The 23,636-nt window shown below is 41.6% G+C and overlaps 1 protein-coding gene across 1 annotated transcript in view; it reads right to left on the bottom strand.

Annotated features, from left to right (window-relative positions):
- Nucleotides 1–23,636, bottom strand: part of LOC124612984 (thyrotropin-releasing hormone-degrading ectoenzyme-like) — a 291,166-nt gene that overhangs the window by 195,885 nt on the left and 71,645 nt on the right. Inside the window, exon 8 of the mRNA XM_047141525.1 lies at nucleotides 2,459–2,651. Coding sequence (XP_046997481.1) covers nucleotides 2,459–2,651 — 193 coding nt within the window. The remainder of the gene's footprint in view (nucleotides 1–2,458; nucleotides 2,652–23,636) is intronic.

Here is a 23,636-nt window from a genome sequence, read left to right as displayed (position 1 = left end):
GTAACCATTGATGCCACTTCCTTATACACAAATATTCCGCATGTCCAGGGCCTCCCTGTGATGGAGCATTTCCTTTCACGCCGATCACCTGCCACCCTACCTAAAACCTCTTTCCTCATCAGCTTCATCCTGACCCACAACTTCTTCACTTTTGAAGGCCAGACATACCAACAATTAAAGGGAACAGCCATGGGTACCAGGATGGCCCCCTCGTATGCCAACCTATTCATGGGTCGCTTAGAGGAAGCCTTCTTATTTACCCAGGCCTGCCAACCCAAAGTTTGGTACAGATTTATTGATGATATCTTCATGATCTGAACTCACAGTGAAGAAGAACTCCAGAATTTCCTCTCCAACCTCAACTTCTTTGGTTCCATCAGATTCACCTGGTCCTACTCCAAATCCCATGCCACTTTCCTTGACGTTGACCTCCAGCTGTCCAATGGCCAGCTTCACACGTCCGTCCACATCAAACCCACCAACAAGCAACAGTACCTCCATTATGACAGCTGCTACCCATTCCACATCAAACAGTCCCTTCCCTACAGCCTAGGTCTTCATGGCAAATGAATCTGCTCCAGTCCGGAATCCATGAACCATTACACCAACAACCTGACAACAGCTTTCGCATCCCGCAACTACCCTTCCGACCTGGTACACAAGCAAATAAACAGAGCCACTTCCTCATCCCCTCAAACCCAGAATCCCCCACAGAAGAACCACAAAAGTGCCCCACTTGTGACAGGATACTTTCCGGGACTGGACCAGACTCTGAATGTGGCTCTCCAGCAGGGATACGACTTCCTCAAATCCTGCCCTGAAATGAGATCCATCCTTCATGAAATCCTCCCCACTCCACCAAGAGTGTCTTTCCGCCATCCACCTAACCTTCGTAACCTGTTAGTTCATGCCTATGAAATCCCCAAACCACCTTCCCTACCCTCTGGCTCCTATCCTTGTAACCGCCCCCGGTGTAAAACCTGTCCCATGCACCCTCCTACCACCACCTACTCCAGTCCTGTAACCCGGATGGTGTACACGATCAAAGACAGAGCCACATGTGAAAGCACCACGTGATTTACCAACTGACCTGCCTACACTGTGATGCATTCTATGTGGGAATGACCAGCAACAAACTGTCCATTCGCATGAATGGACACAGGCAGACAGTGTTTGTTGGTAATGAGGATCACCCTGTGGCTAAACATGCCTTGGTGCACGGCCAGCACATCTTGGCACAGTGTTACACCGTCCGGGTTATCTGGATACTTCCCACCAACACCAACCTATCCGAACTCCAGAGATGGGAACTTGCTCTTCAATATATCCTCTCTTCCTGTTACCCACCAGGCCTCAATCTCCGCTAATTTCAAGTTGCCGCCACTCATACCTCACCGGTCATTCAACATCATCTTTGCCTCTGCACTTCCGCCTCGACTGACATCTCTGCCCAAACTCTTTGTCTTTAAATATGTCTGCTTGTGTCTGTATATGTGTGGATGGATATGTGTGTGTGTGTGCGAGTGAATACCCGTCCTTTTTTCCCCCTAAGGTAAGTCTTTCTGCTCCCGGGATTGGAATGACTCCTTACCCTCTCCCTTAAAACCCACTTCCTTTCGTCTTTCCCTCTCCTTCCCTCTTTCCTGATGAGGCAACACTTTGTTGCAAAAGCTTGAATTTTGTGTGTGTGTATGTGTCTGTTTGTGTTTCTATCGACCTGCCAGCGCTTTCGTATGGTAAGTCAAATCATCTTTGTTTATATATACATCAAAAATTTAAAAAAGTACTAGACCAACTTAATTAATATTTTTATATGTCACTGTAATAAGTGTTTTAACACACATAGGCTACATATTTTTAATATGTATAATGCAAAAATATATTGAAAAATTACAATAGTGAAAATTTGTTAGCAAACAGAAAAATTGGATTTATAGCTTATCAGCTTGCGATTAGAATACCACTACAGAATCTGAATTTGCAGTAACAATAAATGTGTCTCAAGGTCAACAAGGTGGAGGAAGAGAAGATGGACAGAGGGGTGGGAGGAAATTGGCATAGAGAGTGGAAAGGAGAAGATGGACAGTGTGGGGGCGGGAGAAGGTGGAAAGAGAAGGGAGAGAAGAAGACAGACACAGAAAGGGGGAGAGGTGAAGGACAGGGAGAGGAGGAGATAGGGAGCAGAAGGAAACAGAGAGAGAGAGAGAGAGAGAGAGAGAGAAGGAGAATATGGGGGGGTGGGGTGAGAAATGGTAATGAACGGAGAGAGGGGGAAGGAGGAGGAGGTGGACAAAGAGAGGAGCAAGAGGAGATGGTCAGAGACAGGGGAAGTAGGAAATTAGGACATATATCCACTTCCTGTACATATTTAGCAATTTTCCATTTAACCAGACTGAGGTGTAGCAAAGCATGCTCAGGTACTGCTAGTAATAAATAAATTATTTGTCTGTCTACTGACCTGAATACAGAAAGTCCAAAACCTTCATGACTAGACCATATTCCAGGTGCAACAACAATTTGCAAGTCAGGCAATGGATACTTCATCTGAAGGTATGTCTCAATTGTCTTCACAGTTTGTAAAATTTTGTCGCCTATGTTTTGCATATCATCCCTCAAATCTACTGGTGCATACATGTGTAGAGTTGTGGAACCTGTTGACAGATGACTAAGATCAAGTAATGTGTTACTGAGGATGGTGGAAGGCTCACAAGATTTAGTTTGTATTTGGAAATCAGATACAGTGCATTGCAATTCAGTTATACAAACTTGAAGAACTTTTCAAGTTTGTATAACTGAAGCAATGAACATTACCTGCACAACAGTAACGTTGCTGTTTCTGAAAGAAAGTATTACCTAGGGGGAGAGGGATTTACAATCAGAATGGTTTCCCAAGTCATATACAACCTGCTATCTTATCTTTATCTTGATGGAAAAAAGCTCTAATTCTGTAAAAGTCTTCTGGTTGTTCAGTTACCTTACTATGTAAAATAAAATAAATGATATTTTAGCTCTTATAAGAAGTAGCCTTCATGCATGAAATCTCCATTAATACAGCTCTTGATCGATTTCCCATGCAGTGCAATCATTCAGTTGCCATCCGGTACACACAAATGGTAGTCTAATGAGGCTCATGAAGCAATAAGATGCCAACAGTGCATATACAGATGCAGAAGTATATTCACTGAGGGGCTAATTAGGGAAGTTGCAGGCACCCCTCCCCCCCTCCCACACACACACACACACACACACACACAGACACACACACACACACACACACACACACACACACACACACACACACAGAAAAAAAACTAATTCAGTTCACTGAACTTCGAACTTATGAAGACTCCGTGGCTATGTTACCTCATAATAGGTAAGTCTTTTCCTTCCTCCTTCCCTGACTGCTGACTTCAGAAAATGTGGTAGGCTTTACACCACATAAGTTCTGGCAGAGTTGAAAAAGCTTCCAACATCATCAACTACCAATGAAGATGGGGATGACCAAATGCATATTCCTCAAACCATTTGCAGAAAAGGGTGAAAACAGAAATGGTAGCAAAAAATAGTAATAGTGGCTCCTGATAAAAGAACTGAAGTTAATAACTTCAACAAGTCACCAAACAGCCCTAGTTCTTCCAGTAATCCCAGAAATGTGTAGGAACAGAACAGAAAATGTGCAGTGTTATCAATATCATTTGTAAACAGATTAAAGTTCAGATAGTGAATTTGAAATTGATGATAATTTGGACTTAAGTTGAAATCAAAAGACAGAGGACTATGAATTAGATACATACTGTGAGAAAAACTTAGTTTCCAGCTGCAAAGGTAGAAAAACCTTTAATAATCTTCTCCGTCTTCAAGAAGTTGTCAAAGAAGTTAGAGAATTTTGTGTCTGCATTAGAAGAACTTTTTCCAGGATAAATTGTAGGATGAAGTAAATATAAGCTCGATGCAGGAGACATTACAGTCATGGAAATCCCATATGAAACTCATAATTATTCATGGGATGACGTGCTAGTTCTCAAAAATTCTCCTGATAAAATACTTCAAAGTAGGTTGTATGAAGTACTGTATTAGACAGTATTTGGTCTTAGTTTGGCTACTGCATCACTAAAAATTTCCTTTTATGAGCCTAAATATTTTGTGATTCAAAGTTCATAAAATATACTCTTATATGTTTGTGAGTTGGCCAGTGATAATATAAATTTATTTTATCTGCATGTTAAAGATCAGAATTGATTATTACACAGCAATATACTTACATTGTACCATTTCTATGACAATTCTCTGATTTTAGTTTTACTATTGTGTAAAGCTCTGCACTCCTGTAGGTAGACTTAGGGCAAAATTATATGTAAAATTAGTTAAAGTTAAATTTATTTTAACTTTATTACAGATACAGAACTATCTTACTAAACCCTTTCTCGTTATAAAACCAAACGTCAGTAACTTACAACTACCGGTACTTTAATGTCACATAATTTAAGTATTTGTAACAAAATTTAAAAAAGTGAAGCAAAACAAGCCCCAGCTGAAAGTATGCCATAAACAGTATGGGACATCACACTTCTTTGGAAGATGTATAAAGTTACTTACACTCTATCCCTATCTCTATCCCTATCAAGAGATCCTCAAATATAATAAGTTTTTTGTTTGTCACAGTATGCCCTGTGATCATACTTTCATTAATAATAATTAATAATCATTGGTGTGGTGCTGAGTCAAACACTGCATCCAGCTGAATGCCTTGATCCATGGATTTCAGGATCTCATGAGAGCAAACATGAGTTGGAAATTGCATGACTGATATTTCAGATTCCATGTTGGTTGACATGATGGAGGTAATGCTATTTGAAATATCTCATTATGTTTGAGATCGAAATTTGTTCTTAGATTCTACAGCAAAAGAAAGTGAATGATACTGTATGATGATTTTTTAACATCATTTTTTTTACCACCAGGCACTGTTTTCATTTGAGGAATCTACTGCACAATATAATTAGGATAGAGACTAACAGCAGCAAATTATGTATAGAATCTAGCAGGAAATAGGGTGATGGAAAATTTTTGAGATTCAGTGTATTGACATGTGCCTCGAAGGCTCTGACATGCATATCTGCATCATTAGTTTTTATAGCAGTGCAAGAATTAACTGTGTCATCTTCCACTTAAAAATGAAGCTCTGGAAACTATTCACTTGCTGTCCTCAATTTCAGTTCATCTTGTGATTAACAGAGGCTGCACAGTAACCTTAGCATATGACCAGGGTATCTTTAGGTTTTGCGAGAGACTTTCTCGTAAAATTCGACTCTGGTATTCATTGCAGGCTTCACACATTGCTCTTTTGACAGCCGAGTATATTTCATTCATCATCTCCTTACCTACTGTCTATGTTTTGTTTCACAGCTATTATGTAATACTCGCAGTTTGTCCAGTAGTTTTATGACTATAGTTTTATGACTATATATCAGAGATAGTTTCTCCTATCATAAACTGTCCTACCCAGGTTTTGGTCCTGGGAAGTCACAGACTTTAGCTATCTTTCTTCCATCTCTGCCCCCTTCCACCTAAGTCCGAGATAAGCCACAGAAAATGGAAATGCTGGAACATTAATAACCAGTGTAACTGCCAGAATGTTGAATGCAAGCATGTAAATTTGCACATATTGTGTTGTACCGGTGTTGGATGTCAGTTTGTGGAATGAAGATCCATGCCTGTTGTACGTTGTCAGTCAATACACAGATGCTTAATCCTCATTGTGGATGATGCTAGAATTGGTGTCTGAAGATGTCTCATATGTACTCGACTGAAAACAGATCTTGTGCTAGAGCAGGCCAAGGCAACATGTCGACACTCTGCAGAGCATGTTGGGCTACAACAGCGGTATGTGAACGAGCGTTATTCTGTTGGAAAACACCCCCTGGAATGCTTTTCATGAATGGCAGCACAACAGGTTGAATCACCAGTCTGACATACAAATTTGCAGTCAAGGTGCAGTCAAGGGCGCTCCTGCTGTCATGCAAAATCACACCACATGCCATAACTCGAGGTGTAGATCCATTGTGACTAGCATGCAGCCAGGTTGATGCAGCTTCTCAACTGCCCTCCTCCTAATCAACAATCGGCCATCACTGGCACCGAGGAAGAAACAGGTTTCATCAGAGAACACAACAGACTTCCACCCTGCTGTCCAATGAGCTCTCACTTGACACCACTGAAGTCACAATGGTGGTCTTCCCTCTCAGTAGTGGCCATCTGGAGCCTGGTCTTCTTACGATCGCACATTCTTGTAATCCCTGCTGCCAGCAATCATGTACAGTGGCTACATAAATGCAAAGCCTTTCTGCAGTACTGCAGAGGGAACATCCAGCTTCTCATAGCCCTATTACACGACCTTGTTCAATCACAGTGAGTTGTAAGGTAACTAACACTCACAACTGTTACAGCTTGTGTTTAAAGCAAAGCTGATCTGCATCCTCACACTGGCGCTCTTAGCGTCACCCTTGTGCGACTTTCTTTTATGTCACACAACTCCTTCTCCGTGCGTGATTTCCTTTTCCATTAGTGTACAACTTACTTCGACATCCACATTTAATGTGCCAAAGATGTCTAAGATTTTAATAATAATAAACATAAAGTTGGATTCATGCCTGGCTCCTGCTGTTGTTGTTGTAATCTTCAATGTGGGGATTTGTTTGATGCAGCTGTCTGCGATAGTGTATCCTGTGCAAGCCTTTTCATATATGTATAGCCACTATTTTCTTGTGATTTTCATCCCAGGTAGTGTATTTTCCGATTCCCTCACTTTCATTTCCAGTTTTCATTCGTTTATAAGTACAAAAAAACTTATGATATCAGGCATTTTTGTCACCCTGATCACTGTGCTTTTACACCTCACAACGCACAAAATTCTATATAAACCACATTCATGCAACACTACTCACTTCTACTACTCTCTGTTGACCATGAATACATTGCGTTTACTAATGGCAACATTCTTGGGCCGTACACATAGGCCTAAGCCGAGTTAGGTGAAAGCGTGTTGCAGACACGTTCATGCTCCATGTGGTGGTTATTATCAGTAGTGATCACTAAATTAAGTGGAGGCTACTATTACAATCATTACTCGGCGAATGCCACCCATGTTTGATTAGCATAGCACTGATTGTGATAACGATCTTCTCCTTCTAACAGCAAGTACAGATCAGCGGCCATACAGTACAAGTGAACACCACTTCAGCAAATGAAAAGAAATATAACACAATATGCCATTTTAAATTAGCGCCTCATAGTTGTTAACCAGTACTTCAATTTTAAAGGGGTAAGCTTTTTCCGAGTGTATTTTGTCATGCATATGTTTTGTTCCACCAATAGCCATTTGAGGTTCATGAAGATGTGTGCACGTGCTGATGTGTGATCTGGGAGAGCCACTCTTCCGTTCACCAGGAAGGCAACTTTTTCGAGATGGAAATCTCACCATGGACACCGTTAATACGAGAAGTATGTGCCGAGTAAGTTGATTAAGGACGAGAAAGACCCTCTGTGGTTTAAAAACAAAGTTCAGAAAATTCTGTGGAAACAGAACATTCAAAAAATAATGCGGAAATGTCGATGGACAGAATTTAGTTGAATATCAAATGGCTCTGAGCACTATGGAACTCAACTTCTGTGGTCATTAGTCCCCTAGAACTTAGAACTACTTAAACCTAACTAACCTAAGAACATCACACACATCCATGCCCGAGGCAGGATTCGAACCTGCGACCGTAGTGGTCTCGCGGTTCCAGACTGCAGCGCCTAGAACCGCACGGCCACTTCGGCTGGCCAGTTCAATATCGTCCGTCTATAAAAAGACTAGGCGCGAAACATACTTCCACCTTCATTCATACCTGTTAGTGAAAGAAGACTGTGATAACGACCTTCTCCTTCTAACAGCAAGTACAGATCAACGGCCACACAATGCAAGTGAGCTAAGCACAGAAACAAAGACGGCCACTGGGTTTTCCTCTGATGTCACTATGGAAATAGAGCTGCTGTTAACCATAAACTGGCGGGAAATTCAAGATGCTGCATTGTCATGTTAGTGGTTCAAATGGTTCCAATGGCTATAAGCACTATGGAGGTCATCAGTTCCCTAGACTTAAAACTACTTAAACCTAACTAACCAAAGGACATCACACACATCCATGCCCGAGGCAGGATTTGAACCCGCGACCCTAGCAGCAGTGCGGTTCCGGACTGAAGCGCCTAGAATCTCTCGGCCACAGCGACCGGCCACGTTAGTGGAAGTAGGTCACTTGTCTAAATATAGAATTCAAGGTGGCCACTGAGTTTTCCTTGATGTCACTCACATGAAACATAAATTGTTTGTTCCCCATGCAGGTCGAAGCATATTAGCTATTTCCAAGATATGTAAACATGATTACACCCTACAGTCAGTAACTGGTCTGGGCTTGCTTGATGACTTACGGTATTTAACATATTTTCACCAAGCTATATTCACTCAGATGTGGAAGGCTATACAGAATTCAAGATGGCTACTGCATATTCTCTAATGACATCACGCATACTGATTCTCGTAAGTTAAAGTCCATCTCCCCTCTGACATCACTCTAAGTTTGGATCTGACCTGTCGTAAGTCCAGTGGGGATAAGAAATGAGTTTTATGTATTCGTTTTAAACAAACACGGCACCGGGGAGAGCCTTTTCCATGGTCACAATGTTTGCCACCTGAGGACCAAGTGTCACCATCCACCAAGCCACCGCACATCACTGCCACTACTGGAGGGCTGAGCAGACCAAGTCAGCAGTCAGCTGCATGGAGCCACTAGCTCCCGCCGCTCGAATGTCAGGCATGAAGGGCAGACTGTGGTCTCCAATAACAACATGGTGCCACAGAATAGGGAGTGTGGAGAATGAAAACTCATCTGAAATCCATACGCCATAATTCAGTGCTCATGTGTGATATCTGGCATATTCAAACTGAATAAGCAGCTGTATTTGATGCCAAAGGAGAATGGATACATTTTGTTTATTTCAGTAATTGGGTGTTTTAGCTGCTGGGCTTATCTACAAGTAAACAGTTTTGGTCGATGTACTGTAAAATCTATAAAATAATTTATAATGAACAGTAATAAGAAAAAAGGACATACAGTTCCCACAAATAGGCTGACAGTAGTGTAGGAGAAAATGAGTTTTTCTTTTTTCTTATTCTAAACAGTAAAAGCACATTAAACTGGAAAAATACTGTATATAAATGAAGCAAAGAGACATTAACTTCTGCAGTCAGTTTTTTGGTGCAGATTCTCCTTTTCCTTTAAAAAATTGAAAACTATTTGTCTTGGATTTGCGCATCTTCTTCACTACTGTATACACTGAAACGCCAAAGAAACTGGTATAGGCAAGCTATTATTTCTGTATACTTCCTATTCTGTGATGGTACATACTGCCCCAAGATAAAATTTGTGGGTAATATAAAAATTCAAGATAATAATTCCAATTTCCAGAACTAGTATGATGTTTGTAATGGCTCTTCAGCACATCACAATGTGACCCAAATTAAAAGCGGGGAAATTTGAAAATGCAAGTATCACACATATGCTACCCATACTGAATAATGGTGGGAAAATGAGAATGACCTATAGCCCACACAGATATTCTTTAAAGGAATTCACACATACTTGTCCTCTTGGAGAACGTGTACAGATGACTCATAAACCGAAAAAAATAAGTTCAGGTTACCAGCTTGTAAAATTCACCAAGAAAAATTAATGTGTGGTGACTATTAAAACAAGCAACAAGCTGCCTTATTCATAGCAAAGTCCCAGTTCAGTCAAATACACACAAGAAGTTGTATGCAGTAGTCATATAAGGACACCATTTGAGAGATAAACGCGTTTATACTAATTTATAAGTCGAATCAATACCGTTAAAAACGCTGTGAGTGTGTAGTACAGGCCCTATTCTATTCACATGGGACATTTCATGGTGAAAAATCTCATTTGCCATCAGCAACGCAGACCATCACCATCTTCTGAATATAGGTTGAACATACTCATCCAGAATAACACACAATCCTTCTGCTGCTTGGACTCTAGGAGAAAGAGGTGACAGCCTTCATAAACACATCATCATCATCAGTTATCTGCTATATTAGCAGGTCCTTTGCCTCTCCATTTTCTGCGATCCATTGCTTCCTTCTTAAGGCTACTGTATGTTGTACCGTCCATCACGTCATCCAGTATCTGGAATCTCTTCCTTTCTCGCTTCCCTTTCCCTTCTACATAACCTTCTAAAACTGTTTTTATCAGTCCGTCATTCTTTCTTAATATATGCCCAATCCAATTTCTTTTTCTTCTCTTTATTACATCTAGTAACTGTCTTTTCTCTCCCACTCTTCTCAGTACCTCTTCATTTTTTACTCTGTCCATCCAACTTATTCTTTCCATCTTCTGCCATGTCCAGATCTCAAAAGCCTTCAGCCTTTCTCTGTCTTTTTTCCTCATAGTCCACGTTTCAGCGCCATATAGAAGAACACTCCATACAAGACATTTTATGAGTCTAAGTTCTCTGTCCATACCGCTGCAGAAGATTCTCCTTTTCTTATAAAACGCCTCTTTTGCCATTGCTATCCTTGTTTTAATTTCTGTGGTGCACTTCCAGTCGGTGTCTATCCTGCTTCCAAGATACTTAAAATTTTGCACCTGTTCTAGTATTTCTTCATTCAGCATAATTTTTATTTCCTTATTTCCTCCTAGTGCTAATACTTTTGTTTTATTTGTGTTAATTTTCATTCCATATTTTTCCGTTAGTTGCAATGGTGTCTACCAAATCCTGTAATTTTTTTCCCCTGCGGCTAGAAGGACCATGTCATCAGCAAATCTCAAACACCCTGCTCTTCTTCCTCCAATTTCTACTCCTTTTTCGTCTAATGAGCATTGGTCAATCATATTTTCCAAGTAGAGGTTGAAAAGAGTAGGTGATAAACAGCATCATTTTCCTAGTCTGATCCAGTCTGTACTTTCTCCTCTCACTTTAACTGAAACTTTTTGATTAAGATACAATGAGTTTATAAGTCTTCTGGTTTTCCAGTCCACTCTCTTTTCCCTCATTATAGCCTCCAGCTTGTCCCAAATCACACTGTTAAATGCCTTTTCTAGATCTATGAAGCACATATATAGGTCTCTTCCTTTTTCAATAAACCTTTCTCCCAAGACAATGCATCCTTGTAACTCATGCTCTGTCCATCTGTCCATACTTTTGTTTCCTAGCAAGATGACACACACACACACACACACACACACACACACACACACACATAAGAAAAAAAAGTGTGAAAGTTGATCAGTAGGTGGCGCTGTATGTGTCAGAAAGTGTAAATGAAAACACCTGGGCAAGTGCACGATCCATTGAAGTTGTTATAAACATATTGGGTACACGGCTTTTCCTCCTTTCGTGTCTATGACGTTCGCCATGACTGTCTCAATGCAGCATCGCGCTCTGCTTGTAAAGCTGTATTACAAGAATGATGACTGTGCACATATCTCTCTGCAGAAGTTCCAGACACTGAAGTGTTTGAAAAAAGGCATTGGTCCAATGACTGCCGTGTGTCTGGAGAAAATGATTCGGAAATTTGAAAAGACGGGTTCTTTTGGTGTGCAACCTAGAAGAGGGAGGAAACAAACTGATTTGACGTCAGTGGAAGCAATGGTCTCAGCAATACGGGAGGAGACGAGTGGTAGTATGCAAACATATAGTGGATGGAGAATTGTCCGAACATTGTACATAGCCGTGAGCACGGTGCATAAAATCCTACAAAACATCCTTCTTTGCTAGCCATTCAAAATTTAGCCATGTCCACGAGTTGTTTCCTGTTGACCTGCCAGCAAGAGAGACCTTTGCTTTACAATTTCTTGCTTGCATGGAAGTGGACAATGATAGGCCGTGGAAGATTTTGAGGACAGACGAAGCCCACTCCCATCTGACAGGATATGTCAATACACAGAATTGTCGAATATGGGCAACAGAAAATCCACACACAAATCAACCAGTATCACTTCATCCTGACAAGGTCACTGTATGGTGCGGGTTTATGGCATCATTTACCAAACGGCCATATTTTTTCGAAGAGACAAGTACTTCTGGTCCTGTTACCTGTACCCTCCCTGGTAAGCGCTATGAGTGTCTTTTGCGCAACCACGTCATTCCAGCTCCCCAACAGCATGGATGAGTAGATCGGATTATTTTTATGCAAGATGGCTCAACTCTGCACACTGGAAATTCAGTTAAGCAGCTGCTAAGGCGCCATTTCGGAAATGCTAGAATTATCAGCCGTCATTTCCCTATAGCCTGGTCGTCCTGATCATCTGATCTTAATCCACGTTGACTTCTGGCTGTGGAGCTATCTGAAAGATGTTGTGTTTCGATTGCAAACTTAGCTGCACGGAAGGCACGCATTGTGCAACATATTCTGAACGTGACCCCGGAAACACTTCGATCTGTTGTGGAATATGCTGTTCTCGATTTCAACTTGTTGCAGAAAACGGTGCACAGCGTAATGCACATTTGAAACGCCAGTCACACGGAAATTAATAATCCGATTTGAATTTGGTTGAGGCTTTTTCTGGGGCTTTTGGCCCCGGGACAATTAAAAACCAAGGTGATTGATGCTTTTTATGCAGCTTTTGGCCTCAGGACAATTAAAAACCGATGTGAGTGATGCTTTTTATGCGATTTTTGGCTTCAGGGTAATTAAAAACCGATTTTACCCATCCAATGTGATATGACCTTGCCGTGATGGATGGGCTTACATAACTACCAGTAGAACACCTGTACACCCATGCCCACTGAGTAATGCTATTTGTTTAATGTCAAATGTACACCTTTCGCATTGTTGTATGATTCATTTGTCATTTGTAGTCGAGCACTATTACATTATGATACTTCCAGCGCAAACTATTGCGACATTTTGTAACTATTTATTTTTCTTCTGCCACACATTTTCCCCCTTCTCCAATAATATTCCATTGCAATTTGACATCATTCCGACCAATGGCGTTATTTCTAAAGCGATTTGAAAGTTTAACTTTAGTATATATATATATATATATATATATATATATATATATATATATATAAAAAATAGGTGAAAATTTATAAAGTGTTAACTCTCTCTCTCTCTCTCTCTCTCTCTCTCTCACTGATATTGCAACAGCTGAACTGACAAGTTTCATCTGATGTAAAATGTGCTAGGTCTTTTGGATATAGGAACAACTGAACTGTAAAGTTTCTCTGAGATTGGACTGTAAATGTATAAATTACTAAGGCTTTATCTCAAACAGCTGAACTGTTAAGTCTCATGAGATAAGAATATTTGGAGCAAAACTTTTACACAGTAAATGTTTTTTTTTTTTTTTTTTTTTGACAGAGGTAATATATCTTACTTAATTTCTTAATAATTCATGGCTTAGGCCGATTTAGAGCATGTTTCCTCCAGTATGTAACATGCTGGTTTGTATTTATTTCCATTTTGCTCTCATCATACTCCGCTGTATTTCATTATACATTAAAAAGAGGTTACAACCCATCTAACAAAGTGAAAGTACAATGTGATGACCAAGTTGTAAAAACAATATATATATATATATATACATATATATATTGTTTTTACAAGTTTTTGATATGTGTGTGTGTATACACACACACACACACACACACACACACACACACACACACAAGCCGGCCGGAGTGGCCATGCGGTTCTAGGCGCTACAGTTTGGAACCGAGTGACCGCTCCGGTCGCAGGTTCGAATCCTGCCTCAGGCATGGATGTGTGTGATGTCCTTAGGTTAGTTAGGTTTAAGTAGTTCTAAGTTCTAGGCGACTGATGACCTCAGAAGTTAAGTCGCATAGTGCTCAGAGCCATTTGAACCATTTTGAACACACACACACACACACACATATGTATGTGTGTGTGTGCGCACGTGTGTGTGTGTGTGTGTGTGTGTGTGTGTGTGTATACACATATCAAAATAAGTTTTGCAATACCCCGGTTTGCTGAACTCGTGAAGATTGATGTTGACTGTGGATATTGTATCACAGACACAGCCCCTTTGACTGTTCAGAGATGTCACTAAATCTGCCCAACAGTGTAAACAACTATGCATGAGCAGTACCTATTAGACGGAGGGGGTCCGACAGATGATCAGTTCCAGTCGTTCCACCACAAAGGCAGAACACAGCTTGTGTTATCTGTAGTTCAACCATGCTTAGACAGTCAATACAGTGGTTCGATCATGTCCACATTGTTACTTTGGGCCAGGAAGGGCTCTGGACAAGGAAAATGTCCAGGAGTCTCGAAGTGAACCAAAGCGATATTGTTTGGACATGGAGGAAATACAGAGAGACAGGAACTGTCGATGACCGCTACCTACGGATTATGGCTCAGAGGAACCCTGGCAGCAACGCCACATGGTGAATAATGCTTCTCATGCAGCCACAGGACATTGTGTTATGACTCAAACTGTGCACAATAGGCTGCATGATGCACAACTTCACTCCTGATGTCCATAGCAAGGTCCTGCTTTGCAACCACAACACCATGCAGCATTGTACAGATGAGCCCAACAACATGGCGAAAGGACGTCTCAGGAACAGCATCATGTTCTCTTCACTGATGAGTGTCGTATATGCCTTCAACCAGACAATCATCGGAGACGTGTTTGGAGGCAATCCAGTCAGGCTAAACGCCTGAGACACACTGTCCAGTGAGTGCAGCAAGGTGGAGGTTCCCTGCTGTTTTGGGTGGCATTATGTGGGGCCGACGGACGCAGCTGGTGATCTTGGAAGGCGCCTTAATGGCTGTATGATACGTGAATGTCATCCTCCGACCTGTAGAGTAACCATATTGGCAGCATATTGGCGAGGCATTCGTCTTCATGGACGACAATTCGCGCCCCCACCATGCACATCTTGTGAGTGACTTCCTTCAGTATAACCACATCGCTAGACTAGAGTGGCCAGCACGTTCTCCAGACATGAACCCTATCGAACATTACTGGGATGGATTGAAAAGGGCAGTTTATGTCTGACGTGACCCACGAACGACTCTGAGGGATCTAAGACGAATCGCTGTTGAGGAGTGCGACAATCTGGACCAACAGTGCCTTGATGAACTTGTGGATAGTATGCCAAAACGAATACAGGCATGCATCAAAGCAAGAGGACGTGCTACTGGGTAGTAGAAGTAGCAGTGTCTACAGCAATCTGGACCACCACCTCTGAAGATCTCGCTGTATGGTTATACGACATGCAATGTGTGGTTTTCATGAGCATTAAAAAGGGTGGAAATGATGTTCATGTTGATCTCTATTCCAATTTTCTGTACACGTTCCGGAACTCTCGGAAACGAGGTGATGCAAAACCTTTTTTGATGTGGTCTTCAATCCAGAGACTGGTTTGATGCAACTCTCCATGCTAATCTATACTGTGCGGGCTTCAACTCCAAGTAACTACTGCAACCTACATCCTTCTGAATCTGCTTAGTGTATTCATCTCTTGGTCTCCCTCAACGATTTTTACCCCCTACGCTGCCCTCCAATACTAAATTAGTGATCCCTCGATGCCTCAGAACATGTCCTACCAACTGATCCCTTCTTCTAGTCAAGTTACACCACAAATTCCTCTTCTCCCCAATTCTGTTCAGTACCTCCTCATTCGTTACATGATCTACCCATATAATCTTCAGCATTCTTCTGTAACACCACATTTCGAAAGCTTCTACTCTCTCCTTGTCTAAACTATTTATCGTCCATGTTTCACTTCCATACACGTCTACACTCCACAGAAATACTTTCAGAAAATGCTTCCTGACACTTAAATCCATATTCGAAGTTAACAAATTTCTCTTCTTCAGAAACGATTTCGTTGCCATAGCCGGTCTACATTTTATATCCTCTCTACTTCGACCACCATCAGGTATTTTGCTCCCTAAATAGCAAGACTCATGTACTACTTTAACTGTCTCATTTCCGGCCAGCCAGTGTGGCCGAGCGTTTCTAGGTGCTTGCCGACACGGTAGCTCAGCGTGTTCGGTCAGAGAGCCGGTTGGCCTCTGTAATAAAAAAATTGAGTGGAAGGATCAACCACCGAACTTGAACAGGATGTCTTGCGACGTCCGCAACGACCAAACACAATGATCAATAACGAACAAAATGCAAAGAAAAAAAAGGTGCTTTAGTCTGGATCCTCAAGACCGCTACGGTCGCAGGTTCGATTACTGCCTCGGGCATGAATGTGTGTGATGTCCTTAGGTTAGTTAGTTTTAAGTAGTTCTAAGTTCTAGGGGACCAATGACTTCAGATGTTAAGTCCCGTAGTGCTCAGAGCCATTTGAAACATTTTTGTCTCATTTCCTAACCTAATTCCCTCAGCATCACCGGATTTAATTCAACTACATCCCATTATCCTCGTTTTCGTTTTGTTGGTGTTCATCTTATATCCTCGTTTCAATACACTGTCCATTCGATTCAACTGCTCTACCAGGTCTTTGCTGTCTCTGACAGAATTACCATGTCCTCGGCAAACCTGAATAACATTGAGAATAGGTTACAACCCTGTCTCTCTCCCTTCCCAACCACTGCTTCCCTTTCATGTCCCTCAACTCCAATAACTCCTATCTGGTTTCTGTACAAATTGTAAGTAGCCTCTTGCTCCCTGTGCTTTACCCCTGCCACCTTCAGAATTTGAAAGAGGGTATCCAAGTCAACATTCTCAAAAGCTTTCTCTAAGTCTACAAATGCTAGAAACGTAGGTTTGGCTTTCCCTTAATCTATCTTCTAAGGTAGGTAATAGGGTCAGGATTGCCTGTCGTGTTCCAACGTTTCTACAAAATCCAAGCTGATCTTCCCCAAGGTCGGCTTCTGCCAGTTTTTCCATATGTCTGTAAAGAATTCGTGTTAGTATTTTGCAGCTGTGACTTATTAAACTGATAGTTCGGTAATTTTCATACCTGTTAACGCCTGCTTTCTTTGGGATTGGAATTATTATATTCTTCTTGAAGTCTGAGGGTATTTCACCCGTCTCATACATCTTGCTCAGCAGATGGTAGTTTTGTCATGGCTGGCTCTCCCAAGGCTATCAGCAGCTCTAATGGAAGTTGTCTGCTCCCGGGCCATGTTTCGAATTAGGTGTTTCAGTGCTCTGTCAAATTCTTTATGCAGTATCTTATCTTCCATCTCCTTTCATCTACGTTCTCTACTATTTCAATAATATTGCCCTCAAGTACATCGCCCTTGTATAGACCCTCTATATACTCCTTACACCTTTCTGCTTTCCCCTCTTTGCTTAGAACTGGTTTTCCATCTGAGCCCTTGATATTCGTACAAGTGGTTCTCTTAACTACAAAGGTCTCTTCAATTTTCCTGTAGGCAGTATCTATCTTACCCATAGCGATATATGTCTCTACATTCTTACATTTGTCCTGTAGCCATTCCTGCTTAGCTATTTTGCACTTCCTATTGATCTCATTTTTGAGACGTTTATATTCCTTTTTGCCTGCTTCATTTACTGCATTATTATATTTTCTCCTTTCATCAATGAAATTCAACATCTCATCTGTTACCCAAGGATTTCTGCTAGGTCTCGTCTTTTTACCTACTTGATCCTCTGCTGCCTTCACTATTTCATCTCTCAAAGCTACCCATTCTTCTTCTACTGTATTTCTTTCTCACGTTTTTGTCGATCGTTCCCTAATGCTCTCTCTGAAACTCTCTACAACCACTGGTTCTTTCAGTGTATGCGGGTCCCATGTCCTTAAATCCCTAGCTTTTTGCAGTTTCTTCAGTTTTAATCGACAGTTCATATTCAATAGTTTGTGGTTAGAGTCCACATCTGCCCCTGGAAATGTCTTACGATTTAAAACCTGGTTCCTAATAATCAATCTGAAACCTTCCGATGTCTCCACGCCTCTTCCACCTATACAACCTTCTTTCATGATTCTTAAACCAAGTGTTAGCTACGATTATGTTATGCTCTGTGCAAAATTCTACTAAGGTGCTTCCTCTTTCATAAAAATAAAATTACTTTTATGCATTGTTAATATGCATCATTAGTTGTACTTGATGAACTGTGGAAAATAAATCAGTATCATTAATACATGAATTTCTTTTTTTACATCACTCACCACTCTGCAATATTTTCCAAGTAACAGTTTTTATATACTTTAAATTCAGCATGTATTTTACAGAAACTGATTGGAGCACTAATAGACTTAGAAATGCCATCTGCAAATTGTGCTTGTATAGGACTTCTGTCTGTAGCTATAATACTAGCATACTTCGATACGGCACACATACACACACCTATACACACTTCTAACTCCTCCTTCTCACTGTAAACATTACGTTCCATTACACATTTGACAATGTCATCAAAGAATGGGTTAACATACCTTCCTTGCAGATTGAGGTGCTCTATGCAGATGCGTATTGCACCATACAAGCCATGCTGGTTCGTTACTTGCTCACTTTAAATGTGAATATTGTGTTGGATCCTGAAATGTTTACATCATCATATCTCCTCCCCCCTAAAATATCAGAAATGGATACACTGCTACTGCCAAAAATGTTAATGTCCCAAGGGAATAGATTGCTCTCGGTTGTCATGTAATTCTCGATGAAATACAGCTTGCTGCACAAATGATCCCACTGAACATCATTGGGCTTTACCTTTGTATCCCACCAGATATCCCCTATTTCCACTATAAGTTCGAAATCTCTGCTGGGTGCTAAACTGATATTAAAATGCTTAGTTGATATGTAGTCTGAAACAAAAGCATTCTTAAATGACCAAGCTGAAGGATAACGAGTGGTGCAGGTGCTGGATATAGTAGAAACTTAAAGTTTTGAAATAATTCTCTGTCCTGCACTGATATATCAGATGCTTTATGAGAGAGCTTGTCTGTGTGTTGACTTAGTGGTGTAGGGGAATGGTTACATTAGAAACTCAAATCCTGGAAATTGTCATACGTTCTGACTTGATTTTCACTAAAATGGGTCAGCAGCTAGCTTGATTTCTGCTGCTGTTCAAATGTATCAGGTTCTGCATCATCTACATGAGGGCACTGTTGTGCTGAGTGGAAAATACATGTAGACACATAATAACAATAATAACACTGAGGGGGATATCCCTGACAGTGCTTCATGGTGATCATCAGCCTTTCACTGTGGTGTACAGAGCACAAGGATGGATCCACTTGATGACTTATAAGCCTGAATGCTGAAGGTGAGTGGTGGCACATAAAATGAACCAACCATTTTGGACTGGGAACATTGCCGGCTGTACCCATATCCCAGGTCAACTGTCTTGGATGGCCATTTGTCATTTGGGTTCCGGTCTCCATTCAGCTTGATCCCGGTAGGGTATCGTCATAACATCGTGAATAACATACTTGTATATTTGAAATAGTGTGCGTGAGGGGGGGGGGGGGGGGGGAGCAGGTCAGCTATATATAGAAGATGAAATGTGCCTCTGGGTTAGACAGATTCATGATGGTTACTACCTGCAGGTTGACGGTATATGGCCCAGAGATACAATGCTTTCTCTGAGTGTTTTTCTGTGTTGGAACGTCACATATGAACAACATGCTGGAAATCCATGGCAGACACTCCTTCTGAAGTGTTCTGATAGGTTGACTGTATAGGAAATCACCGCATAATGATCGTCCACAACCTTGGCCAGCAGAAAGACTTCTAATGCAAGCTTGTTGTTGAAGAAATCACACCCGAATTCATCGGAAACGTTTTAGATACCCTGGGGAAACATCTGATGTCTGTGTCTGTCGTTTATATGTATTGAGATGTGGGACATTCACAACGTAGTATTACGAAGTGTCTCCTGTTTTCAAGCATTATGAGTATCTGTGGCATCAAGGCTGAATCATGCTATTTTAGTATGAGGGTGTAAGTGTATTGCACACATTTCTCTGATCATGTTCTTCATAGTTATTATGAAACAGAGATCAAAGTGAACTATAGTTCTGTTCTGTTCGTGATGTTACTGCTAAATCAGCAGCATAAACCCTACCTGTTAAGTTCGAACCTCAAATGCTGCTTCCCTGAACACAACTATTCCTATCAAAGAGTTTGTTGTCATTGCATTGGTCATAAAATTGGTATAATAACTAAATTTAACAACAAGTCGTTTCCCATAGTGGCTAACTTGAATCGTAAATTGACTTTGTGAAGTATAGGAGAAGTGGATGAAAGATTTAAAATTGTTGGTAATGTTGTTGGAAACTAACATGAACTGTAAAGGAAAATGGAATAGAAGACGCTAATATGATCAGCTCTAGAGTGCATGACGACAAATCTCCATCGCAACCAGAGACGCCCTGCTAGGACCATAACAGTTAAATAGAGTCCAGACAAAAGTGTAACGCTGTGGTGCGAAATTCAATTCTTTAGACGCAAATTTCGTTGACTTTAATACAATATTCAGATTTTTTCGTGTTTTTTTTTCTGAGTGGATAACAACATTTGATTCTTCGATGTTTATGTTCAAATGTAAGGAATGGATTTGACACGGAAATTATCTGATTTAAGGAGAAAAATGATTGATTTTAGTACTATATTCGCTGATTTCAACGCTAAATTCAGTTTTGTTGGCACAACATTCGTTGCAAAAAAGCATAACGCATAAGACTGTATATCTTCTTTAGGAATAAATTTCATTTATTTCGAAATAATATTCGTTGCTTTCAGCATAAAAGTGTCGTGAAAATTCAATAATTTGCTATATGTAATGCGCTATACAGCATATATAAGACGCAGAAGAAGCCGCGTAGCATAGTTGCCATAGTGTAGTGGTTATGATACTAAATTGTTGGATGGAGGGTCGTGAGATCAAAACTCACTTGATTTGAAAAATTCTAATTTGTATATTCGGTTCAAGTACATTCTAGAAGTATCCACTGGAATGTTCTGTAGCTGTATATACACCGTATGTGTTCTGGCCGGAGGCAGTTCGCAGTATGTGCAAGTTAAGTGAAGTTAGTGTTCGTCATTCATCTACTTACACCTTCCTCTACGTGACATTATTCTGGTGGAGGCGCTGGGTATTGGAACTTGTGGTACCGTATATTATCGACGACACAGTGGCTCCCATCAGGCCACGTCAGAGCCGCCGTTTACGTGGCAAGAAACCCGAGTTCGAGTCATATTCAACAGATCGCAATCTATCAGAGACAGAAGAAGAAGAGGACGTTCGATGACAGCAACTGTGTGCCACCACATGAGACGTCCTTCCGGGTTCTCTGGTGACGATGGCCAACATCTAAACAAGTGGCTGAAGGTATATGAGCGTATAGCCAAATTTAACAAATGGCATGACACCATGTGTTTGGCTAACGTATTTTTCTACAGATAGAGGTACGCAAAGTACCGTCCGCCACACAGCGTCAGGTGGCTTGCGGAGTATGGATTTAGATGTAGATGTAGAGGGCACTGCCAAGCAATGGCATGAGAACAACGAGAAGTTCACAAACTGCGAAGTATTCCAGGCGGAACTGCGCAAGTATTTCGGCGACACATGACGACAGAAGTGCAAGGCTGAAGATAAAGTGCAGGGCACAGCGTCCAGGAGAAACGACAGCATCCCTACACTTAAGACGTCTTGCAGCAGTGTAAAATAGTGCATCCTCGAATGAAGGAGGGAGGTAAGGTTGCACATCTCATGAAGGGTGTCGCTGAGGACATGTATCAAGCCCTACTCCTGAAGGAGGTTTCGGCGGCAGACGACTTCATAAAATGGTGCCAGTATATCGAGACAATGCATCTAAAAAGAATTACAAGCAAGACGTTTGAACGGCTTCCAAACGTCGTATTGATGTCTGTGGTGGAAGAAGAAACTGAGTTCACAAGTGTTCTTCGTCAGATAGTGAGAGAGGAAGTTCAGAAGGCACTTGGATTTCATGGCGAACAGAAAACCGAGACGCTTGAAGAGGTTATAAGAGAGGAAGTGGAACAGACATTGAACCCAACCTCTCGTTCTTCATTTCCCTTTAAAACGGTGAAAAAGTCGAGACCCAGGTGAAGTTCCGTTCCTGCAATGCTGCTTGAGGAATCTGTTTGGGCACCAAGGAAGACTGACGTCTGGAGAACCTAGGATAACCAACCAGTACGTTTCCACTGCAGACGACCGGGACATGTGGTGCGCTGTTGTCGAGAAAGGCGGCGGATATTTGATGACGCCCGCGCCAGAAGACAGCAGACCGATCTCAGCCGACGCCAACTCCGGGACGACGAAGATGAACAAGAAGATGTGGGCACAGGACGACGTAGGTCACCATCGCCACAAGCTAGCAGCTGGAGAAGACGCACCCCAACACGCCGATCAAGGTCTTCATCGCCGTTTAGAAGCTCCAGGCGATCACCTAGCCGCCGCAAGCTGGAAAACTAAAGGGTGCGACCTTCCTTGGAGGTGAGGCCGCCGAAGAGAAAAATCCTCTGTAGTCGATCACTACAGAAATGATAGGAAACTACTTCAGTATCCTCATGAATGGCTGACCAGCCCAAGCTCTTGTGGGCTCTGGAGCATCATATTCAGTCATTTTGGAGAAGTGCCGTCGCCAGTTGCAGAAAACCGTATTCATCGACAGCAAAACATCTCTGCTGAATGTCGCTAAGGGCAAGTATGTAAAACCTACAGGAAGATGTGTCATTCATGTGGTTATAAGTGGCCATACACAGCTCTTAGAACTGATCATCTTAGAAGAGTGTAGTCATGGCGTCATTCTCGGATAGGACTTTTTGAAAGCTCCTCAAGCAATTATAGATTGTGGTCGCTCGAAGATTATGCTAGATGAGATGAGATATTGTGGACAGGAAGATACGTATCCGCGTGTGTGGAGACTATGTGTGCTGGATTAAGTGATCATTCCTGCAGTCAGCGCTAGAAAGGTAGCTGTCATGTGTCATGCCATGCATCAACCCATGGATCTCGTAGTGGAATGTAATAGAAGCATACCACTGAAGAATAACTTCGTCGTCCAAGCCTCTGTCGTCTCGTTTAAGAACGGATTCGGTGAATTGTGGATAGTTAACTGTCGCCGAGAACCGCAGATCCTTCCAAGACGCTTGGGCATAGCAAAAGCTGAGCCATTAACTGCAGAACAGCTGAGCATCATAGAAACCTCCCATGTCGAGTGTGTGGGCGAAATTAGCGCTACCACTACGAGACAAGATCTTCTATCTCGACTATCACCAGATCTCACTAAGGAACAACAGAAAAAGCTACTTGCCATTCTTCAAGAGTTCTCTGAATGCTTCAATCCACAGGTGAAGATCACAGATGCCAGTGGGTATGGGATCCGTGCTGTTCTGGTGCAGATTTCGGATGGAAAAGAGAAGGTTATGGCTTATGCTTCTAGGACACTTACAACAGCCGAGAGAAACTACTCAACTACAGAAAGAGAATGTCTTGCTGTGATCTGGGCCATGTGCAAATTTCGACAGTATCTCTATGGAAGGCCATTCACAGTTGTTACAGACCATTATTCACTTTGTTGGTTGACAGGTCTTAAGGATCCAACAGGACGACTCACCAGGTGGGCACTACGTCTTCAAGAGTATGACATTACCA

The sequence above is a fragment of the Schistocerca americana genome, chromosome 1 (assembly GCF_021461395.2).
Source record: "Schistocerca americana isolate TAMUIC-IGC-003095 chromosome 1, iqSchAmer2.1, whole genome shotgun sequence".
Taxonomy (NCBI): Eukaryota; Metazoa; Arthropoda; class Insecta; order Orthoptera; family Acrididae; genus Schistocerca; species Schistocerca americana.
This window is presented reverse-complemented; position numbering and strand designations above follow the sequence as displayed.